This window comes from Eutrigla gurnardus, assembly GCF_963514095.1.
Source record: "Eutrigla gurnardus genome assembly, chromosome: 24".
NCBI lineage: Eukaryota > Metazoa > Chordata > Actinopteri > Perciformes > Triglidae > Eutrigla > Eutrigla gurnardus.
Genome location: NC_139935.1, coordinates 6,231,922 through 6,256,046, shown reverse-complemented (window position 1 = coordinate 6,256,046; position 24,125 = coordinate 6,231,922). Strand labels below are relative to the sequence as shown.

The 24,125-nt window shown below is 46.8% G+C and overlaps 1 protein-coding gene across 2 annotated transcripts in view; it reads left to right on the top strand.

Moving 5' to 3' along the window:
• Positions 1 to 22,967, top strand: part of LOC311009730 (interleukin-1 receptor accessory protein-like 1) — a 151,401-nt gene extending 128,434 nt beyond the window's left edge. The window contains exons 7-12 of one of the 2 annotated variants that reach the window (XM_084004076.1): positions 3,882 to 4,014; positions 9,238 to 9,383; positions 12,065 to 12,211; positions 16,233 to 16,403; positions 18,355 to 18,399; positions 19,958 to 22,967. In XM_084004076.1, coding sequence (XP_083860202.1) covers positions 3,882 to 4,014; positions 9,238 to 9,383; positions 12,065 to 12,211; positions 16,233 to 16,403; positions 18,355 to 18,399; positions 19,958 to 20,694 — 1,379 coding nt within the window. In that variant the 3' untranslated portion in view covers positions 20,695 to 22,967. The remainder of the gene's footprint in view (positions 1 to 3,881; positions 4,015 to 9,237; positions 9,384 to 12,064; positions 12,212 to 16,232; positions 16,404 to 18,354; positions 18,400 to 19,957) is intronic. The other variant, XM_084004077.1, reaches the window with a different exon arrangement.
• The last annotated feature ends 1,158 nt before the right edge of the window (positions 22,968 to 24,125 follow it).

Sequence of the window (24,125 nt, the reverse complement as noted above, 5' to 3'; positions counted from 1 at the left end):
ATACTTGGAACACCCCCGGACAACAGTTGAGAAAAGAATTCATGAACCCTTTGCTGAAGTGGGTCCATGCTGAGCGTGGAACCACGGGGAGCTTCAGCTCAGAAATGGGACTGCTGGGGTTGTGGGCACGCTTCAAAGGTGACCCAGCAAGGCCTCAAAAGAACCTGCTCTTCTGTGCCATCCATCTCTTTTCTCTTCTCTCATCTCTCATTGTGTATCAATCTCTTTTGTTGCCTTACATTGGTAATGATTCTTTTCTGCGTTGGGCGGCGGCGGTGGACTTTTTATGCTAAAGAACATTGCTGTGATGAGAACATCATCGTAAAGAGTAGGTGTTGATCTTCGTTACCGCCTTATTGGATTTCCAGACACCGCTTGTCCATCGGCAACACAGAGAATTGTAATTTCACAACAGATCATTGAGCCTTCGGGATTGTCCCATGTTAACACGCCTCTCATATATAGAGAGGCGGTGTCTACATTGTATGGCGCGTCTCGGTATCTGCTTTACCTGCGTTAATTAAGGGGGAATGGCGGCAGTTATCGTTAATGAGGTGCAGTGCCGAGTGTGAATAACAAGATGGACCATATGAATACTGAACAGAGCACAGGCAATCCCTGCCTTGAATGTGTGACTGCAGAGGGTGTGATAAGCAAAACAAAGTGAATGGCGAACAGAGAGAGAGAGTTAAATCGCCACATCTGGCGACGGCGATGTGAGTGGGTACCCAGCCCCCGCTTTTACACCCCCCCCGCCACTTCTGTAACCCTTGACTGGCCGCATGTCGTGCGGGGGCAGGTGATAAAACGAATTCTCGCTCTCATCCTGCTTGTAATTGTTTATTTTTTTATTTTTTTTGCTGTGCCGTCCAGATGCCCGTCTGAATCTGGGAAACCCCCATTGACAATCATATTATCTGCTGATTCAATTCCTGGGCTTCTTCTCGGTCCAGATCAGTCGCTGGCTATCCGGCCGATCAGAAGCTACGGGGCGATCTTCAAGTCCTTTTATGTAAGGGCCAGACCGCTGCGTTAAAGGAAGGACTAATTACAGACGAGAGGGGATATCATTTCAGCTGGGCGAAGGGAGAGAAGAGGAGTTTCCCACCATTGCCAGAAGTTACATAAAATGTATTCTGGTTGTGCTTTTAAAGCAAATAAAGTGTCTTTGAACCTACAGAACAGCTACTTATTGGACGTTGTGATGTCAACTGCGAGAATGAATCGTCACTTTAGATTTGCATGCATTTATTTCACACTAACCTACCCTATTAACACCAGCATGGTATACAACGAGCAGAGGACTCTGACATGCGTGCAGATAACGGATGATTTGAAACGTGTGCTGTTCTTTAAATTGCCACCCTGTAGATTGCCTCTCATCTCACTGAAAACATTAACCAGGGAGCTATTTGTGTCCTTATTGCTGTTGAGATTGCAAATGCCCTTTCCTCTCTCTCTCTCTGAAGTATTATTCCTGCTAGCTACAGGGCTTAATTTATTCAAGGATGTTAAAAGCAAAAAGGAGGGTGAAAAAAAAAAAACTCAAGAGCCGGATTGTTTGGATCTGAATGGGAAACGCTGGTAGATGAAGTCGACACGGACGGTGCACGCTGTGCATGTATCTGTAATCTATGTCATCTTCAGCACACAAGGGGCGATGCAATGCTCTATTCACTCTTTAATCCTCGCCAAAAGACGGGTTTCTCTCCCACATGTGTGATTCCACTGACTCTTCCTCCCATGCCAGCTCATACGTGTCTCTCCTTGCACACAGATGCAGGGGACGCTCCTCTTGCGACGCGTCACGCTTTCATGGCATCCAGTCCTGTCTGCTTAGCCACGGGAATCTTTGCCGACGTCTCTTGAGAGACGCTCTGGAGGCGAAGGGAGATAAGGGAGAGGAGACAATCGCATTAAGACTCACTTTACCCCCCTGACCAATACCAGAGGTTGGGATTTGAATGTTGGAATCAGAGCACTTAAATCCCTGCATGGCCGCGGGTGCATTTCCAAAAAAAAAAAAGCGTGTCTTCCTGTGCAGGCTTAGCCGGCACGAATTAACCACGGCGTCGGGAACAACGTGCAGCCATGTGCACGAGGAGAGCCCCCTTTGGAAAGGAGTGTTGGAGAATGACACCGCAGCTGTTGTCGGCGCAGCAGTGGAGCTGTCAATGCTACAACACGACATGCTGTTCGGATCCGCGGGGTGAAGCCTCTTGACATCAAAGGTGGCACACAAAAGGATGCGTACTTCCTTTGACTGTTGCCTACACCTGTCAAAATGGTGTGTTTTGTTGTTGTTTCATGTGCTCCTCCTGCACGCCGGCCCTGCTGCTTTGCAGCTCCACAGAGACCCCTTGTGGAGGAGGGAGGGATAGCAGTTTGTGGATGAGGGGTCTCTTTTTCTTTCTCTCACAAACACACAAATGCAAAGTCCTTGATTCTCAGCTGTGGACAATATTTTTGTTGAGCCATGAGACAAAATGCAAAAAAAAAAACCTCTCCTTCAACTCCTTTCTTTTTCTTTTTTGAATCTCCAAACCAGATTTTCCCTGTTAAAGCTTTCGCTATCATCTGAGCACGCTATTCTACACTAGAGGGCCAAATTAGAGCAGGCCTTGGTGAAATAAAATCCCTATTATCTTTGAACTAGCAAGTACCCAATTATACGCCACGGTTATCTCCCATCTCACAGACTTCTGAGTCCTCGCCAGAGGGCCAATGAGCAAGGAGTGCTAATGAAGAGATGCTGAATCACCTTTTTGCCTTCCTGGACGCCACAACTGGCGGTGCCTCCTTGATCATTGGTGGCTTTTTTTATTTTTTTATTATATCAGTCATTCCCAGGCTTTGATGATGCGGTGCTTTTTGAGCCCCGTCGCAGGCCACACACTCACAGATGTGCCGTCGGCTGCGTCGAGCCTACGATAAGTGTGAAAGAAGAATGAGAGGTCTCTAATCCGAGGCAGAGTGAGAAAGCGGCCTTAAAAGGGGCTTTATCTGTCCCCAGTCAGATAGGATGTGTGTTCAAAACGAGCGGAGAGGGAGAAGAAGCCCCGCCGATGCCAAGGCGGGGGTTGTCTGCTGATGTGTGTTTTCTGTGCATCTTTCATACCTCTCTGTTCTCATGGTCTTCATCATCCCGGGAAGCCTATCTGTACATCAGACTGCCAGCGAGTGCAGAAAAACGACCTCAAATGTCTTGATAGCTGACTTTTCTCTTTCTCCTCCATTTTTCAGCGCTCTGCCAGCCTTTATTTATTAAACTGAAACCCAGTGCAGCCTCAGCTAGGGAGCGTTTCACTGATACTTTTACAGAAACAACATTTGAAAATGTGGAATTGCTGCAATCAAGCGATAGTAAATTGCATAACCTCCCTGTTATTTCCTCATCGCACTCGCGCTGCACCAATAGCATCTGTGCATTGTGTTGATTGAAGGTTGACTTAATGAGTCTGGTTCAATAGACCCACAAGGGGAGACGGCACCCCCCCCCCCCTCTGGAATCGGGTCAATAACGTGAAGTCCATCTTGTGTGTCAAAAAGGGAGCAATCCATGCAAGGTTTTACTTCGGCTACATGAATTTATTAGTCGTGGTCCTTTGTGAAAGTACTTCCTGTGTGATGAAAAGGGTCCTGCTGAAGAGTATGAGAGCTTCCGTGAAGGTACAGCAGATTCAAGAGGGCGTTTTTAAAGTTGAAGAGGCTTTTAAAAAGGGTCTGGGATGCTTTAAGAAGCCCCTCTGGCGGTTTAGGAACTGCTGGCATCAAGGATGCTGTTATTTGAAAGGTAAAAATAGGTTTAATAAGAGGAAGTAGATGCAAGTCGGTGGCATTCAGGGCTCGTGACCTCATATCCTGTCTCTTGTGTCCAACAGGAAGCCCCGTCAACCTGACGTGCCGAGCGTTCTTCGGCTACAGCGGAGGCAACAGCCCTCTCATCTACTGGATGAAGGGCGAGAAGTTCATCGAGGATCTGGATGAGGAGCGGGTTCAGGAGAGCGAGATCAAGTAAGTCTGTCGATTTGATGGAATGGAAAAAAAAATGGACACAAAGTCAAAGAATAATCAGCTCATTATATCCACTGAATGAGCATATTTTCTACCCCTGTTAATATTACAACAGAGCTTGAGCAACACATAACAAATTCATGAGGTGCATTTAATCTCTTTTAAAAGCAGCAAGGGACCCTGGGGCTGAACTGGTAAACACCTATTTAAACCCAGTTACCACAACAGTGGGACCACACATCACCACACGGAACAATAAAAGGACCTTTTCACGAGCAAACCATCATTTAAATGATATTCATGAATGTTTTATGCGGCTTTTTAATAATGTAATAGCTATGCATTTGTTATAATGCACAATATATATATATAAATATATATATATATCTGCACAGTTCAGGTTTTACTCCATCAGCGATGACTTTGCACTGAAATATAAGTGGAGGCATTAATAGCAGAGCAGCGCAGCAGATGGAAACTCCAATTAAATGTCGGCGTTGGCCTCCTGTTCCGTTTGGGTGACCTCCATCTTTTGGCTCCCGCTCGTCTCTGGAAACAGAGGTCCGTTTCATCCGAAAGTCAGGTGCGAACCTGGCGGCCAGGCACACATATGGCCGGAAGCCGCTTTTTTTTTTTTTTTAGCAGGCGCTCACCTTGCTGCGATGCGTTCAAGTCATATCGGGAAAAACAAGCAGATTTCTTGAGTCCACATTTTGATTTGTCCATTTTAGTAACTGAATTAAATGCTTTCTTCTCAGTGATTCTTCAGTAGATATCTCTGGAACACGTCATCACTGTAACCTCTTCGCATTCTCTTGAAAAAAGTACCTTTTTAAGCAACAATTCATGTCACCGTCGAGGTATAACGAACTCACTAATGATCGAGCTGATTTGTTGGGATTGACGTTTTTGCCGGCGTATCGCACGTGTTCACACCATGTCCTGCCCCGCTGCACCTCCTTTAACAGACCCCCGCCGCGTGACGAGAAAACCCCCTGTTGTCGACAAATGCCGCCTAATGAAAAGGTTAACTCCAAGCAGCGTGACAAGGCCGGGGGGAGAGCTAGTGGCCCAGGCAGTGACCTGGCATTTGGAGATGTCTCTATTAGCCTTCTCGTGGTCGCGTCCAGCTCTCGGCAGCGCTCTGTGTTGTGAAGGACACCAGGCCAATTAGAGCCTACGATACTTAAGGGGGGGGGGGGGGGGGGGGGGGCATTTGGTCGTTGGTACAACACTGAGACGTGAGTCACATTCGGTTAGAAGCCCTGCTTTCATGCGGTCGTCGAATGAGAAAAGGCGAGAGATCAGAAGCTCGACCCTGAGCCACTTTGGACGAGTGCTTGCGCGTGAAGCGTGGGCAGAAGGGTTCGTACAGAACACGCGTTCCACTTTTTCAAGTGTGTATTTTTTGTTGTTACTCCACTCCGTGTGTGTGTGTGTGTTTTTATTTTTTTTATTGACTCTATTTTTTCTGTTCCCGCACCACTTCAAACCGAGCCCCTGACATCATTCCGTGAGCTTTTTAGCTTTGAAATGGAAATTAATCACACAGGAGTTTTCCCTGAAGGGCTGCCTGTAATACATGAAATGGAGCTTTTGGCACAATGTTTCACCGCTGAGATTCTGGGTTGATATGAGAGAAAAAAAAATAAAAATATGTGGCTGCGGAACAAGACTTTGTGGGTCTCAGAGGTGAAGTCGCAACATGGAACACAGAGATAGATGTTTAAGTTTAAAACCGGATGAAGTTTTCGTCCCCTGGTGCACGCAGCACCCTTTTTTAGGTGTAAAATGTAACTAATTGATATTCAGACGGTTATATTAATTGGGAATCGGTGGGATTTGGTGGTTTAATGCAGACCCTCTTTGCAGGAGTGAGGAAGTCTGTAATCCTGACACATGATGTGTGATTTTTCCCATTTTGTTTGTGTACGTTTTAAAGGAAGAATGTCGATTTATCAGCTTATTCCCTTGCTTTCCTCGTCCCCTGTAGGCTTCCTCCACTGTATTCTGTCCACAGTTTCCCCACGTACCAGCTAACCTTTACCTTGAGCACTAAAGTCTCAGCATGCCCATTTCCCATTCATCCACCAGGGTCACCGAGCAACGAGGAACGCTTGAAACTTTAGGCTTTCTGCTTCTTCTTATTTTTTTAAAGTGAGACACGTGAGTTTAGTCATTGAAAAGCTGTACGGGATTAAACAGCATGTAGCAGCAATCGTGGTTTCCCTGTGCATCACTTCAGATTTGGGCCAGACACTTTGAAAACTGGAACACTTCACTAACGCAACAGCGTGAGCTCAAGCTTGCTAACTCTGAGCTCATTGTGCACAATGTTCAAGCCTCTCTTCAAGAGCAACTCCTCGTCTACTAATTCATATCCATGTGGAAGGGAGGTGGATACTTGGCGGGCACTAGGACCCAGGCAGGAGTCCATAAATGGGGGCGGAAAGCTCATCTGGGCCTTTCAATTTGCACTGATTCACCTGAGAGCAGTTTAGCCCTCATTGGTTTGGTTGATTTTCGTGATTTGTTGTTCGGTTACTCAACCTTGGACGGTGGTCTACAACTAGCCTTAACAGCCAATAGTCTTGCTGTTTGTTGTTATCCCATGCAGAATAAATAAAATCTACTTTTGTGTACACAGTCTCTGGTTCCAGTTTATTCTGGGTCTTATATTGAACAGCACTGGGTCGCACCTTGGAGGCATACCGTAGCCAGAAGAGATGCAGACGGCAGGAAACACATTTCATGGAGTAACAACCACCGAGGCGTTTATAAATAACTCACAGCATCACAACATGGCACGGTTCAAAAGTTCAGGTGTCGGGTTGAGGCTGCGGGGAGATTGTACTCGATAATCGGGAGACGATGATAGGATGCGATGCCGCTGCAAGGTTTTTCGGGCTAGCGCGAGTTGTTTTGTTCATGTTTGAAATGAATAATGATGCTGTGATATTATGCCCCAGGGCCACGGCGCAGGGTGCTTTCACCCCCGCTGCAGAGTCTTTCAGGTGAATGTCTGGTTTTGTAATTTGGAATGGTGGTTAAACCATACGAAATGTCACCAAACTCCAAGATGTTTATCCTAGACGACCCTGAGGAACGCCACCGCCTCCTGTTCTCCAGCTTGATCCTTACCTCCCTCACGCTGACTTCTTCCACTCCAAACTTTCACCAAGCATGATGGAGTCTTTTAGTGAACAAACATTGATTTTTTTTTTTTTGCCTTTTCTCCGCTCAACACCCACGGTGTTTTAGCTCAGTCCACGTTGAGTCACACATGGGCGCCACCTCTTTAAAAAGCCATCAGCATGGATCTATATCCCAACCTTGCGGAGCCCCGTGTCTCTGGCTGACTGGCTGCACAATGGAGAAGGATGAGTGTTGGAAAGGGGGAAAAAAAGGCTAAATTAAGTTCCCTTTCACAAGCCTTGACCCAGGTAGCAGCAGAAACCTAAAAAGTACTCCTTCATAATAGGTTCTTATGAAGCAGCTAATGGTGGCTAATGGTGCTCCATTGCTAACGGTCAATAAAAGCAATTTCAATGCGAGGGGGATGTTTTTTCCTGTATTATTTTGTAGCAGTGGTTGTATTATAGTTTATTTTTATCCCTCCCACACGTCATAATCTGTGTTGTTTAGTTCCTTTCATTGATCAGCAAGAATTACACAACTTTCCCATATTCTGATGCCCCGCGGCCCAAGTGGCCTTGTACCTTTCCGCGCTATTAGCCCCCTGCGTCATTAAACAGGGCTTTGAAAATAGCTGCCATTGTTTTGCAACCTTAAAAAGAGACACATGCTTTTCCCGGGTCTTTATATGAGTCAGGAACCCTGCTTCGCTTGTGTAAAAGTAGATCCCTTGACAGCTCCAGCTTGGTGATAAATCCAGGAAGTGTCCAATAATGAAGAGACGGTAAAATCCATTGTTTCTGCTAATGAACACAACACTATACCAAGTGTCCAGGGAGGACAAAGAGGCATCTAAGTGTAGCCTTCCAGTCCCTCCAGCTGCAGATTCCAGTCTGATGTTGTTGAAGTGTGAAAAATATCTGGAAAATAGCAGATTTCTATGCAACAAAAACATCCAAAGAGCTTTTTTTTTTTTTAAACCCCGCTTCTTCTCACTAACACTCGTGGCAAAATGTGTTGTGATAGGTCGGCGGTGAAGTGCATGGTGACAGTCATACTATTGTCCCCGTAGCAACATGTCACAACCAGTCATCAAGAGCCGCAGTGAGCCTTTTTTTTGTCTGTCACGACTCATGTGATGCTGGCTTAACGCCTGCCTCCCGTCTTATTGTTGGACTGAAACGTGAAAGTGAAATATGCATGGGTGAGATGGGTTTTACCCAAGAATGCGACAGATGGACGTTGGAAGGTCATGATTTATGGATTTTAAGATGTACGCTGTAGACTTTCCTTGAGGCGAACTGCTACTTTGTGTTGGCTGAAAACCATATTTTATTCTGACTTTTTGACTGCCTGCACTTTGGAGTTATTGTTTTCCATCTTTTTTTATTTATGTATTGTTGCAGATGATGGAATATTTGATTTGTTATTTGGTTATTTCGTCACAATATCTGCGAACAGTGGGGCTATAAAATGAAAAGTCTGGTTTGCCTCATCCCGATCCAACGTCTTAAATTAACTTCTACAGAAGCTACTTTGATGTGCGTTGAGACTCCGTTTGGGCGGATCCTTGAAGTCGCGTTTGTGTTCAGATGGGACCGCTTGTGCGTCGTACGTTTGTGTCGTTTTGCCAACCCTTGTCGAAGCTTTGAGCAGACATAATTCGGCCCTGCCTGCTTCATTGATGGTCGCTGTCCAACATCAGAAACTCTCTGTTCAACACTTTACTTTGGCTCAAACCGAATCCTCCTTTTTATTTAACGCCACACAAGTCCAGTCTGAGTCCAAATCAAACAGCAAACACACATCACATGTATTTGCCAAGAAACTCAATATCTCAACTCAATACTTTCCGCATGTATTACTTCAAATTTAGAGTTTTATCCAATTTGCACACTGTCTGCTTTATATTCTTTAGAGCATTTGATCTCTTTTAGCTCGCCGTTGCAACCTGCATGCATAATAGACAAACTCTACATTCAGCTTTGAAACGAAAGTTTCACGAGGATAATTTCCAGGTGGCGATGCTCCAAAAACACTCACGTGCGTCCCTTTTTTTTCTGTGCTCTCTGCCGCCCTCCCCCGCAGGCCAATCCGAGAGCACCTGGCGGAGCAGGAAGTGTCCATCTCGCTGACCATCGACTCTCTGGAGGAGAGCGACCTGGGCAACTACTCCTGCTACGTGGAGAACGGCAACGGGAAGCGGCAGGCCAACATCCAGCTGGCCAAGAAAGGTGAGGCGAGCACATATGCAGATCTTTATTTTTCCCATGGATTTGACAGAGGGATATAGAAGCATTGATTGGTCAATGGCATGCAACAGCTTTGGGGGTGAAAATGCCATTTTAATTCAACAGTCGTTGTGTTTGGCCTGCAGTTCCACGTCCACCTCGGCGTTGAAGAGAAAGAAAAATGGCTTTCGAGAAAGGCAGCGTTCGGTGTTATGATGCCAGACGAGCTGTTTGACTGTCAGGCAGTGACCTCCTCCACACACACACACACACACACACACACACACACACAAATCTGCCTTTGATCGCCGAACTCTCACTTGGACAGTTTCTCATCTTTCATGGCTGATTCCTGCTGCCTTCCCCCCCACCGCTTGTCTTTTTATCCAAGCAAACATTTTGGAGTTTCTCCCTCTGATGAGGACTGTTTGGGAGATGATTGCAAACAGAGATGCACACTTTACAGTGCGGTTATATAAGGAAGGTCTTTATTTTTTGTATTTTTTTAGTGATGCTGGGGGGAGGGGAGGGGGATGTCTCTGCAGCCTTAAAGTTGTCAGCGTTGAATACATTTACATAGTAAGATATTTTCCCTCTCTTTTAAGCTTGCAGCTTTGGATCCAGCTTTGATGGCAGCCCAGTTCCCCTCCATTTGCTATATTAAAGGGGTTTATGCCGCACAGTCAAATCTGCGAATAAACTCGGAGAAGATTAGCCTCGTTCTCGCAGGATCGCGGCTACGGGAAATCGCCGATTCCCCGTGTTTTTTTTTTATATATATATTTGCTGCATCCATGGTGTGCCGCGGCGAGGCCGGCCCGTGTTTACGCTGCCTTTCAAACCGCGTCAAAGTCTTCCTCGCTTCCCTCTTGAAGCTGTGAAACCAGCACGACACGCCGAATGAATTTCGGTGGTCTCGGCGCGGCATCAAGCAGAATACGTCTTCCGCTCTTCCGCTTCTTGTACGAAGCTGAGAACTCCTCCTGGCCAACTTTTTTTTTCCTCAGATGCATATTTTATCATCATGTAGCAGACAGCTGCCTATCCTGTATTTGATAACTTACATCTACTTTCCTGATTTGTGAACATGAGACATTCAACCCCCCCACTCTTTGCCCGAACTCTCTTTCCAGAGAGGGGCAAGACGCCACGTGGCTCCATCAAATCCAGCCTTCTAGTCGGCAGCTAATTTGTCTTAATCCGTCCCACTGCAGTGCTGCTGCAATACGGAAAAGAATTGGCCTCTTCGGCTGTAATCTCTGCTGCTTGAGGAGCAGCTGGCTCGTTACACCGTCCAGATCTCTGCTGAGAGGAGCGGCGTTCGCTGAGGCGAGAAGGCAGAGCAGAGGTGGAGGGGAAAAGTGGAGTTTAGATCCGTGCTTGTTAGCCGCAACACCCCCCTCTCTCCGGAAAAAGTACCCTAATTCAAGGCGATTCCCCAAACTGAGAGGAGGGAATCTGACACAAGAGTCTCGGCGAGGGGGGAGACCTGTGTTCACGCTGCCCCCCGAGTTTGTTTGCCTCTTTTGTTTGCGTACGTCCGTCCGTAAGTTGGGCTGAAGGTCGTCGCCCAGACAGGCGTGATGAAGCGGCGCGGGCCACGCTCGTTAGCTCTCCAGAACATCATCCTTCATCATGGGAGCTGTCAGCCTGATGGCCGCTGCAGTGGAATGGGCATCCCGTACTCCAACGAGGTTAAATGTGCGTCGGTGATGGATGGTGATGCGCGCGGGTCCTCTCCGTCCACGTGTGTGTGTGCGTGTGTGTGTGTGTGTGTGTGTGTGTGTGTGTGTGTGTGTGTGTGTGTGTGTGTGTGTGTGTGTGTGTGTGGCGATTCCAGCCTTTTTACTGTTGTCCATTAGTCCGCCAATGAAGGCTGACCACCCAGATTTTGTGAGGCGTAGCCAAGAGGAAATGTTGAACTGCAAAAGATGGAGTGACATCCAACACAAAACACTGTAAAAAAAAGCCTTGAAAATGAGACAAGATCATGAAAAGACAAAGCAAACGACTTAGTTTTCAAGGCGAGTCACTGGACCACAGAGCTTAATGGAGTCCATTGTCCTGCAGTGTAAAATATCACCTTTCATCCTCCTGAATAACACCACTCGTCCTGCATCGACTACACAATTTGTCGCGCCCTTCTGGAAGTGCTATGAATAGCGCAATTTAGAATAATGTGTGTATGAAACGGTGATATCAACAGGGAAGTCCTTGAACGTAGCTCCCACTGACGCTTTCCGTGAGTTGCAGCGATGACGGATGAGCAGGACTTGTGGACGCAACCCAACTTGAATAACTGTTTAACCGTCTGACATTTTGTAGAATCTAAGGAGAGAATAAATACATACATTCTATAAATAATAAATAGAATTTCACAGCATCAAGTGGAAAATCAGAAAAAGAAATGATCGGTAAAAAAGGGTCATCTTTCACACTTTTCAACCAAACTAAAGTGCCTGTAATTTTAAATCAAATGTTGGCACGCCCCCCTGATATAAAGCTCAAAACAGATCATAAATAGAAGCGATCGTTTGCCGGAGACAGCTCTGTCCTTGCCGGTATAAACGCCGGCGTTGTGGTGTTACCCGACCCTTTCAGAGTGAACATGCGACGTACGCAAGTGGAGAAAAGTCAAAAAAAGTGTATGAAACATGAGATATTGTTTGTTTTTGCCACATTAGCGGAGCTGATGTACACGGTGGAGCTGGCCGGAGGCCTCGGAGCCATCCTGGTGCTGCTCATCTGCCTGGTGACGCTCTACAAGTGCTACAGGATCGAGCTCATGCTCTTCTACAGGAACCACTTTGGCAGCGAGGATCTAGATGGAGGTAAGATGAGATATGTAGCTTTACAGCGTTTATGATGCAATAATCCTTTTTAATCTGTGGAAGCATCCTCTCTTCCCTCGGTTGGAACCAAATCCCTAACCCGAGCAGCGTCCACATTTATACTTAGAAAACACGTGGGATGTATTTCACATCTTAAAGCCTCATGTGACACTAGTTTTATGTAAATGTGCACCTGAACGCCTCCCGAGCTCCGTCAAAACACATTTTTACGCAAACTATTCCGTAAACGCTCTCCTGAACGGCCTTTGATGTGGTTCCTTCTCGCAGCTTTTGTAAGAAACTCATCACGCCGGGTGCCGTTCCCTCACATCACAGCGCATTACTTCCGGTTTTCAAACGGGTACCCCTTCAGTCACCCTCTTGCGGTTCACGGCAAATCCTTGTAGAGATGGTAGAGGCTTTGATGCAGGCCTTTAGTTTCTTCCCTGTTGTCATGATTGCAGAATTCTGAGGAGGCTGGTGCAATTTAGGTTTATTTAACATTTTTATTTTTCCATTGTTCAGTGTGAGAGGGATTTGGTTGCGATCCTGCGCATGTACAGTGATGTTTTGTGTGTCCGCACATGAGCAAGTGCGAGAGTGGAAGGATAATATATTCTGCTGAACACGCTCTTTAGAGCTAATACAAACACGGGGCCCGAAAACATTAACTCTGAGGCCCCCATCAGCAATAGTAAAAGGAAAAAAGCCCTCTGATTGGCCCTGGTGGATGAGTCTTGTCTCGAGAATGCATCAAACGGAGACAAGGAGCAAGTTTTAATTTGATTCCCCTGTAATGAGTCTCCGAAGCAGCAGCGCTGCAGTGATTTCAGGGGGAATGAGATTAGTCGGAAGAGGCCGAGGGAGCGTACGTGGTGGAAAGAGAGACAGCGAGAGTTATGAGCGTTAAAAGGTAAAAAGCATTCCTGCTCCTCTCCTCTGCTTACCCGCGATGCCAGACATCAGACCTTTTTTCAGTGGAAGTCATTACCTGAGGCGGCGTCGGGCTTTCGGCCCCGGGGAAGCGGAGCCCTAATAGATGGCCGGGAGGCCTTTTGTGTTGGAAAAGATGTCGGGACTTGAACTTAATGCCAAACAGCAATTGTCTCCTTTAATTGCGCCACCTGAGCGAGTGCTCGGAGAGGGAAACAGATTTTCAATTTGTTCTCCAGTGTAAGGGGCTCAGGCTCAATAAGACACAGGGCTGCGTCTGGAGCTCTCCGGAGACCCTCGATACCCCCCCACGCCGCCGTAGATTAGATCATGTGACGCCTGCACCTCTCGAGTCACGTCCAGACCCAACGAAGCTGTACTGTAGGCCAAAATGTGGCAAAAGTGGCGAATCAGGAGGGGGTTAACTGAGATCCCATCGCTATGGTAACCGCCTCACTTGATGGGAAGAAGTAGCTGCATGTAAGATGTACATAGTTTTCCTAAGTAAAGCCCTTAAGCCAGTGTCTCGGATGCACAGAGTGTGTGTTTCCCCCCCCCCCCCCCCCCCTCATACAGAAATCCACACACTGCCAAGAAAGTGTTTCATTGCGGCCACTCGAAGAACTAATTGAGCGCCCGCCTCCGCCTTCTGCCAGATGTGAAATTGTAAGCTTTGCGTAACAATAGGACGGACTGTCAGCGATTTGTCAGCGCAGCTATTTAGTTAAAGACCGCTCGGTTGTCACATTGTGTGGGTGTCAGTGGAATCAATAATAGGCTTCATGATGACAACAGCCGGGGCGAGCTTGTCAAGGAGGCGGGGAACTCGTCAACGCGCCGCCATCAATACGAATGTCAGCGGCGCGGCTTGGAATTACGACGCTCCGTCTGCGCTCGGTGGCGTTGGGAGATACGGAGAGGTAATAGTTTCCGCATCTCTCTGTAATGCGTCCTGTTTCATTCGCATGCTTAGCATGCAGAGGTAAACAAACACAGCAGCTCGTTTGTAATCATGAGGTCAAACGGTGTCTTGTGATGGTTTCCAACGGAACGGAAAACAAAGGAGACAAATGGAACGCTGGATCGTGGCGAGGTAATATGGAAACGTGCAAATCTGAGAGTCCTTGACAGAAAATTCCATTAGAATCCAACGTCATTTGTTTGTTACTCTCCATGTTTGTAGAGTTGCAACATCTCTCATGATCAAAACCAAAAGTGGTGGTCTTGATCTCCCGTCAATTTGACACGATAATTAATTAAAATCCTTAAAAAACAGGAATCCTGAAGCGTTACCTCACTTTTTCTGACAATCGATGACTTTAATAATGAAAGTAATCCTCATCTGTGAGACCGCAGATAGCTTTTTATTAATTCTGGTAAAAACAACCCGATTAAAAGAACTCCACTTCATGTGGTTTTGCAGCTCCAGAGTTAAGTGCGCGTGTTACGTTCCAATTTACTCTCCATTAAACGTAATCAAGGCCCCGAAATATCCCCGAGAATTACGCCTCCGCTTCTCCTGGCGAGTTCAAGAGTGCGCGCTCCGACTGCGGACTCTCATTACGTGGACCATGTAATGAAACATATATATTACCCAGCGTTCCCCGTGCAGCCGGCGTGTGGGACTGAGGAGGTGTCAGAGGTGTGCTGATGCACCTCGAGTGACTCCTCGAGGGTCACGCCCGCCCTCGAGATTGGCCCTCCGCCTCCTCTCTTCCTCACTACAGACGAGTGAATCAGCTCCACCGAAATAGCCCATCGGCCCACACGGCGTTCATTTCAAACGCTACCGGAGGAAGCCGATGCACGGAGCATCTCGAAAGATTAAAAAAAAACGAGAAACGGCACTGAGGATTGATCTCAATATCCCTCCTCTTGAACTCAGCTGCTCTCCCGCTCTCCCCGACCTGCCTCTCTCATCCCTTCTTCTTCTTGACGGGTTAAACATCACCTCGCGGCACGTTGCACGGCAGGTGGCGAGTATAAAGCAAAGGGAGTCACAGTGAAGACGGGGACTCTCTACGTCTCTAATGAGTTTACCTCAAAGGCTGTTTTCCCATCGTGTCCCCATTCGGATTCTCCCCTCCTTTCGTGGCACAGTTATATGAAGGGGTTTAGTGAAGAAAGGAACACAAGGAATTGAATCGTTTTGTTTCTTCCTTGTCTTCAAAAATTTTACGTGCATTGTATCCTGATTTGTGGAGTAATTGCAATCAGGATCAGAAAAGGGCAACTGGTTTTACCTGCATGCGCTGGAACTATTTCTTCAGTGGAAGGTTGTAGCAATGAACCAATTTGTGGATCAGCTTGAGGAATCAGGATCCTGAGATAAAAGCATCTCAGCAAAAAGAGCAATGATGTTGGGTCCTAAAGATGTTGGACGGAGTTACGATCAGGGCTCTGTCAATTAAATCAAAAATGCCATCTACGAATTTGTACTTTTTCTTGAATCGAAGGAAGAATTTGGATATTTTTGGGTACAGTTTGTTTCTAACGTACTAAAACTTTAACAGATGAAGTGGTTTGGTGGGACTTGAGTTGTTACGGCGGGAATCGGAGGCAGTTACCAGGTTGGGAAGACGCGTTCAAGTCCTCCCTCACTTCTCACTTCCCGTCTCTCCGCTCGGTTGAAACCCGCCATCAATCAGAGCCTCGGCGTCGGTGATGGAGCCGCGCCACGCGTCGGCCTGGCAGGCAACGGCGGGCGTTTAGCTCAGGCTGGAGTCTAATTTGTTTTGCCTGCAGCGGGCAAAGTAGCTATCAAGGTACCGTTATTCGTCAGCGGGGACGGAGCTGTAATGAAAAGCACTCAGATGGGCAGAAGTGCCCAGAGGTCAGTATAACGGAGGCATCCCGTCTCAATGAAGTCTCCCAGTGAATGAATAGCTCTCTGCGCGGCGGTATGAAAATAGATTGCGAGCATCTGAGGTATAGCAGCAACGTAACTGTGCTGACCAAAGCAGGAAACGTTGCGTCCAAATCATAAAACATGTCCACGGTGAACGGGAGCAAAGTGGTTTTGGGAGCTGAGACTAACTTCCAAACCCTGCCGGTGTCTCGGTGCCCCCCCTCCCCACTCTCCCTCCAGATAACAAGGACTACGACGCCTACCTGTCCTACACCAAAGTGGACCCGGACCAGTGGAGCCAGGAGACCCGAGAGGAGGAGCGCTTTGCCCTGGAGATCCTCCCCGACGTGCTGGAGAAGCATTATGGGTATAAACTCTTCATTCCAGACAGGGACTTGATCCCCACAGGAAGTAAGCTCTCTCTCTCGCGGCGATGTCAAGTTGTGTCGAATGTCTTGTCGCTTGGTGTTGCCCGTGTTGTCAGTGCCGTGGTGGTATGCCTTTGTGTGTGTTTTTTTTTTTGTTCTGTGATGCATCTGTGTCGTGGCGTAGCTAGAGCCGTAAGACCGTCATCGTTTTTTTAATCCGATCATGCAGACAACCGGCTTCTTCTAACCACTGGCTGAACTGAAGTGGATCAGTATCTAAAAAAGGGGGGAATGTAGGGGTTCTTCAGTTGAAATGGTCGCGGAAAGGAATCCGAAACAAAGCATGCGGTATTTGTTTGAGTTCGTTGTTAGCAATAAGCTAGGCACTTAGCTTAGAAATTAGCTAGTATGGCACATGGACAAGACACTTGACTAAAAGTAACATTAAGGTCCAAAAAATAAGGAATAGATGGTTGGAATGTGCTCCTCTAAGGGGTATAATCCAACCCAAAACAGAGGCAAACATTGTATGAAACTATAGCTAACGAACAGGGTGCGATAAGGGTGATACGGGGGCAGAGGAGGGTGGGAACCACTGCTTGAAACGCCTCCAAACAACAGGCGCGCTTGTGGCTATCCAAGGAGCCTTTAGGTTCTTGCAATAATAGCACCTCCGAAGAACCCCTGAAGTTTACGTCGGCTCTGCTTTAACGGTTCCTCCCTCCACGTGCTGTGCAGGGAGGCCGTGTATTAATAAACAGGGTTAATGAGCCGCTGATTACATGTCTCATGAATCACTCGCTGCAAACTAATCTATTCCAATCAATTCCAAAAGTAGCCGGGTAGTCGATGTAACATCGAAATCGGTGTCCTTTATTCCCACTTTATACTTTCGTACATTTAAATGCGTTCCGAGGAACGCAGCGTAACGTAATCCATAAAACGGTCAGCATCTAATCAGTAACGAGAGTTCAGTCCTCTTCAGGCGTTCTTTGTGAATTCTGACAACCTGTACTTAAAGTCTTAAAAGGAAAAACCGGGCCCCGGCTCACTTGGTGGTTCTTAACGTACCCGTCGGTTTGAAGTGTATTGTCTACCCAACGTAAAGGCATAATGAACCTGAATTAAATATAGAGCATAATTGGCAGAAAGAGCCTGTTATTATAGTCGTCCTGATCCAGCTCCACGCGATCCATCCCTGCATGCCGCTGTGCCACGATGTCAGCCGTCCAATCAGCTCCTTACGCATGGTTAATGCATGTTTTGCCACCGTATATATATATATATATTTCTGATGGAGCGTCTCACCATGCCCTGTGCTTATCTTTGATTAACTCATCACACAGATGAGTTTGATAATCTCATCACGCCATTAGCCTCCATTTGAACACTTGCATCCGCCTGCCTCCACCGCACACACACCGCCATTACTAATTACGCTCCTCCGCCGTGGCGCCGCGCCAAGGTTATAAACTGAATCCCTTGCTGTGATTATGTGCTTGACACAAGGGGACTGTTGTAATATGGGAAAGAAATGGCATAAAAATGCAAGGATTTAGAGGAATCCGTGCCCGCGTCTAAATATTGACTCCCCATCGGGAATGTATTAGCATCTAACAACAGCTGATAGAATAAAGCATAAGCTGTAGATAAACACAGTTTGGCCTTTTGGGGTTTCAACACGACAACAATCCTTCTCCTGAGCTGCCGATAAGTGGCGTGCTATTCCAGTCAACATGTTAATAGAGTAATGGTACAACCCGGCCCAGAGAAAAGGCTTTTCCTTGTTTCCTTTATGCCACGCAGATCCCATATTAAACTGGAATAAACTGGTCAACGCGATTTCCCATTCTCATAATCGCCAGTGGAGCACCAGTGGAGCAACACAGTTTATGCCAGCGCCATGTCCCCACATTGACACTGTTTATTTTTGTCTTTCTTTAAATTCAATATGACTTTCTGATCATACTTTGAATGTAAATATTTATGTTTAGGTTTCAGCAATGATCATTTCCAGGATGACACAAGACTACTTAGAGGTACTTTTTTTTCTCCACCCCAGTTTTTGAACGCTCGTGCCAACAATCAATGTAGAGCATCATCTTAACACTGGCTAACGAGTGGTCATTGTTACTAATGGCGTTGCGAAATACGTGATTTATTAATTGTCATTCATAAAGCCATTAGTTGCAGCTTAATTATGAAATGTTTTCCGCTCACTTTTACCTGAGTTACAGATTGATTTTGTGTGGTTTATTCCGGTTTGCTTAGATAATTAGATGTGTGGGGTTAAAAGGATGCAAACAGACAAAACGGTTCCTGAACTTTGACCTTCCACCTCGAATCACGCTGCCTCGCATTCAGGTGGAAATGTGTGCAGTTAATTCAGTTCCTCGCTGTACTTTATGACTAGGAAGTTAGAATTTCTTGTGTCCCGATGGATTTTCACTTGGAAAATGGAGAGAATCTATAGAGAGCAGGGCAGCAGTGATTTTCTGCCTGCCGTGAATTAGCGTTGGCTTTATTTTTTATGCAGCCAGGAATCAATTATTCCTCCGCTTTGATGAGGGCTCTGAAAAGGAGGGATTTTAATCTGTAAAGCTATAAAGTGTTACCAGACCAGCACCCCAAGAGGGCATATTTTCTTTTCCAATTCAAAAAATGAAACTACACCTCATTAGCTAATTATCTCATATCCGTTTAGTTGTGTTCGTGGTGAGATATAAAGGACTCGTCGGGTTGACGTGAAGGGCTGAGCGTGACGTGAAAGGGGGGAGTTTATTCTCAGAGACGTGGAGAGGAGAGGTGGCAGAGATTATTCACACACACTTGCCGTCTCTTAGCCAAAAGGAAGAGGAAGGGCGAAAAACAAACGCATATTTTCTCCACATGAGCACGAGGGGGGTCGTTAGATTTGATTGGGAGGCGAAGCCCAGTTAATCCCGTCTACCTGCTGTTGAGGAGCCCCTCTGTCTTTGTCTCTGCCAAGCTAAAAGCAGGCATTAACACACACACACACATTCCTGACACCCAGCACTGGCCTGGGGAAACACTTCATCACTTTCATGATTACATAAGCAGCCGAGCTCCTCATCAGGGACTTTATTTACTGTAAAGTCATGTTTATTTTCTCTCCAGGTGTTAAGTTCACGTAGGTTTGTCGCTTGGCTTTGAGTGTTCTGTGTTTATTGTTATCTTATAGTAAAAAACCAAGCGATCCCCTTCCTCGTGTTTTTGTCTTCATCTTTATGATGAAATTGCGAGGCTTTAGATGTTCATTTAACTCTGAATATGTAATAATACGTCTATTCTGTCTTCATTTAATGCATCAATGTCCTCGTGAATAAATCAGGGCTCCTTTTAGATGCTTTAGTTTAATTTAAACGGCTTGAATCTTTCTTTAAAAATCACTCAAGTTAATTGGATTGGGTTGTTTGGATTTTGATAAAAGAGAGTAGTTTTTTAACAGATTTCTTTAAATAGCCGGCGTGATGTTTCATCATATTTTCATCACTGTGTGTACTTTGAAGTTATGTCAAAAATATACAGTAGAAACAAGTTATCTTTCACTCTCTATCTGTTTGTTTGTGCGTTCAGCCTACATCGAGGACGTGGCGCGCTGCGTGGACCAGAGCAAGCGCCTCATCATCGTCATGACGCCCAGCTACGTGGTGCGGAGGGGGTGGAGCATCTTTGAGCTGGAGACGCGGCTGCGCAACATGCTGGTGACGGGCGAGATCAAGGTCATCCTGATCGAGTGCGCCGAGCTGCGCGGCATCATGAACTACCAGGAGGTGGAGGCCCTCAAGCACACCATCAAGATGCTGACGGTCATCAAGTGGCGCGGGCCGCCCAGCAACAAGCTCACCTCCAAGTTCTGGAAGCAGCTGCTCTACGAGATGCCCTTCAAGCGCACGGAGCCCCTGAGCATCTCCCACGAGCAGGTGCTGGACGTCAGCGAGCAGGGCCCCTTCGGCGAGCTCCAGACCGTCTCGGCCATCTCCATGGCGGCCGCCACCTCCACCGCCATGGCGACGGCACACCCGGACTTGCGCTCCACCTTCCACAACTCTTGCCACACCCAGATGAGGCAGAAACACTATTACCGTAGCTACGACTACGACGCGGCCGCCGGCGGCACGCTCCCGCCCCTCCCGCCGCTCGCCACCCTCGGCAGCCAGCACACCTACTGCAACATCCCCATGACGCTCCTCAACGGACAGCGGCCGCAGTCCAAGTCGCCCCGTCAGCAGAGTCTGGAGGAGGGCCACGGCAACAACGCCATGCTGCCGCTGCTGCCCAGAGAGACCAGCATATCCAGCGTCATCTGGTGACGGAGACGACGCCGAGAAGGGTAGACCGCGGATCTGTAGGACGTCCGCCGCAGGGAGGACTCTCCACCGGCACCGGGACCCCGAACGCACCAGGTGGACCCCGAACGGCACCGAGCTACTCGCCGCTGTTGGAATTTGCACCAGGAACCATCAGGGGGACGACGGGGGGGACGGGACGGACGGACGCGTGTCTCGGTTTGGTCCAATAAGAGCTTTTATTGAAACTGAACACGAAAAAAAGAACATTTTTGTACGCCTGTATAAACACTCACGTAACACAAGCCAACACCTACGATCATTTACCCAGAAAGTCAAGGAATACAGGGTCCTGTACATATGTTTTTCTAATTCTTTGTAGCATCAGTGTTTGGGATTTGATTCTTTGTTTTTATCATCGGTCGGGACTCTTTTGTTTTGTTTCAGTTTGTACAAAAGCGAAGCAACGGCCTGAGATGTTTGGGACAAACCTAAAGCTTCTGGGTTGTTTTCGGGGTTAGAGGACAAAGATTTGGGCTCGGCCGGCTGCTGTAAAGGGTCGAGGATCTGGACTCGACCAGAATATGCAACACTCGGAGTCCAGAGAGCGGGGAACGATGGGTATACAGAATCTGGTGCTAGGCTTCACATCTCCCACAATTTACTTTAAAGAAAAAACAGCCTCGCTATTTACCTTAACAGATGATTATATGGGGGAAAAAATAATTACGTGTATTATTTTACGAAAAAAGAAAAGTCTATTTTTGTAACCTGAAGGATATTTGCTTAGAGATGTTATAACTATAAGGTGATGGAAGGAATCGGGGTAACATAAGGAAAAAAAATAATGTTTTGTTACGTGGAACTGCACAGCTCACGAAAATCAATAGGTCATTCACTAAATGTCTTACCTTTGTATTGAAAGAGGGGAAAAAAATAAGTTTGTTTGTTTGTTTTCATCATTTAAAGAAGGGTTTTGACATTTCAAACAGATCGCAGCTCAGCAGGCTTCTTCACGTTCATTGATTTCACGGAGATTCACAGTCAATTTAACAAGGACGGAGCTACAGACGGAGGAGGCATCCGGTGTCACCTGAAGCCTTTTCCTCCACCTGGTTTCCCTCCGAAGGACCAAACAAGGCTGTCCAGGGCTAAACAAGTATCTCTGTTCTTCATTTCCTCTTAAATGACAGCTCTGTTATTTGTCCCCTCCTCCACACAAACGATTTGTCAGCTGCTCTCGGGGCTTTCACGTATCCGTCTTCGCCGCCACGGCGACGGGAAGCAGGGCGGCAAAAAAATCCCAAATCTGAAAACCTTCAAACAGTCGAGGGCTCGTCGAAGTAATTAACGTTCAGTCATTAATATAGAAAAGTAACGTATTAGAGGATGTGATCCATTATATTTTTGGACCTACTGACTAGTAACCATCATCTAAACCAATAGCCTTTTAGAATGAAACCCTTCCAAATACGATATCATTAATGCTTTAGAGAGTCAGGAATGTATTCAAAAATGCATATTAAATTAGAGTATATGTCACTATTCTACAGAATTTATACTTGGAGCAAGTTAGACCAAAGGAAGCTGTCATGGCGAACGGTAGATGTCATCGACTCGTACGAAACGAGAGCTGTTCTCACGCAATCCGCTCAGATTGGTTTATTCCAGAAACACCCGCAGCATCTCACGACCCATCGTCATCAACGCGTTTCATTCGGTGTCATCAAATATGCAAAAGAGATACGGTCGATCTTCTCACAATCTTCAGTTAACGATTTTCCTTTGAGAAATGTTTCCGAACGGCCCTTCGTTAGGGATCGCTGAATCGGCCGATGGATCGATAGAGCCAGGATCTACTTCCTCGATCAGAAAAGTAAGATAGGGGTTACGTTGAGGGACGAGGTTTGTCGCTCTCTACGACACGGCACGGTGTAAATATAACGACGACAATAAAAGGATTAAGATGAAGACAATCGAGCCATATTCACGAAAAACCAACGGTCGCTATTCGCCAAGTAGAACCCTCGACCGGAGGCGAACGCGTAGAACCGATGAGATTTCCAACCGGAGTTTGGCGCTGTACGACTCCAGATCTTTTCTAAGTGTGGGCCGACATATGTGGCTTGGACGATGAGGACGGTGAATAACGATGACAATATATAGCACAGAATTATTCCAGGCACTTTCACAACTCTGGAGACGACGTCGTCTCTCCTGTTTCTGATTTATTTTCTATTCTGTATCTGCAATGTTCATTAAAAGAGATACTGTTATTATTAATAAAACCACATTTATGGTAATATGATTTGTGTGTGTGTGTGAGAGAGCTGTATTTGTTTGCAGAAAACGCCACCTGGCTCACTTTGTTGATGGACCGGCGGCATAGATTGCCGACGGTGGTCAGATCCCTTTTTTTTTCCTGGCCCGGAGCCGACGCCGCCATAACTCTGCCGTCTCCAGTAAAACCTTGAAACAACAATCAATACATGTCCTCATTCCACTCAGACTGAATCAGCCCGGCCTCATTTAAGAATAAGACTAAATCAGGGGAGTCGATGCATTGAGGAAACACTTGAGGGTGAAGCCACGTCCGATTGTTGTGGGGCCTTTTGTGCACTTTTTAGGGTATTTTCACGTATCTAGAATAGTAGTGACGATGTAGCGGCTCGGTTGGCTTTGTCACTAGGATTTAGTGCATTGGAAACTACAGGCAAGTTTGCTCAGTAAAACTGTCACATCTAAGGTCTCTAAGAAAACAGCATCCTTTTTCTTCCAGCAGGCTTCAAGGCAGGTAAACAATCCCCCACCCCCCAGCCTCAGAGCGCGCTGCCCGTAGTGTAGCCATTTACTTATTGAGCTGTGATCAAAGCAACGGCAACGAAGAGAAAGGAGAGACCAAAGGCACATGGGGAGGAATGCTGAAATCCTGCCAGACAGCGTTAGTTGGCCCTAATGTGTTGTCTGTGAATGATGTGTTTCACATTTGGGTTGTGTATCTGTGGTTGTAGCCTCCATGACGGTGTAGCTGATGTGGATCCCAAACAATGTGGCCAGCATGAGGTCTAATGTTCTGGATTGTTTCTTGGCCAGATGCAGAGACAGGCTGGTTGCCTGGCGACCTCACAAACGAGGAAATAGGTGGTTCTTTTTTTCTTTTTTTTCAGTAAAAGTCAACACAAGCCCTGAATAGCATGGCTTCCATGTCGTCCGCCATCTTGGTCCAGACCAGAGTTCCCTTCCCTTTCTATAATGCATCTTTGACCAAGCAGAATGAGTGAAGTGTCGTCTGTGGTCCCATAACAATAGCATCAGGGCCTCTACTTGTATTGAATCTTTCCCATCTCTGGCAGAGCAGCCGAGTGAACCTTTCCAGAATGCGGCAGCGCTATAGAGAAAGCTAAATCTGTCCCCACAGGTTAAAGTTGTTCTACTTGATGAGTCAGGCTGCTGCT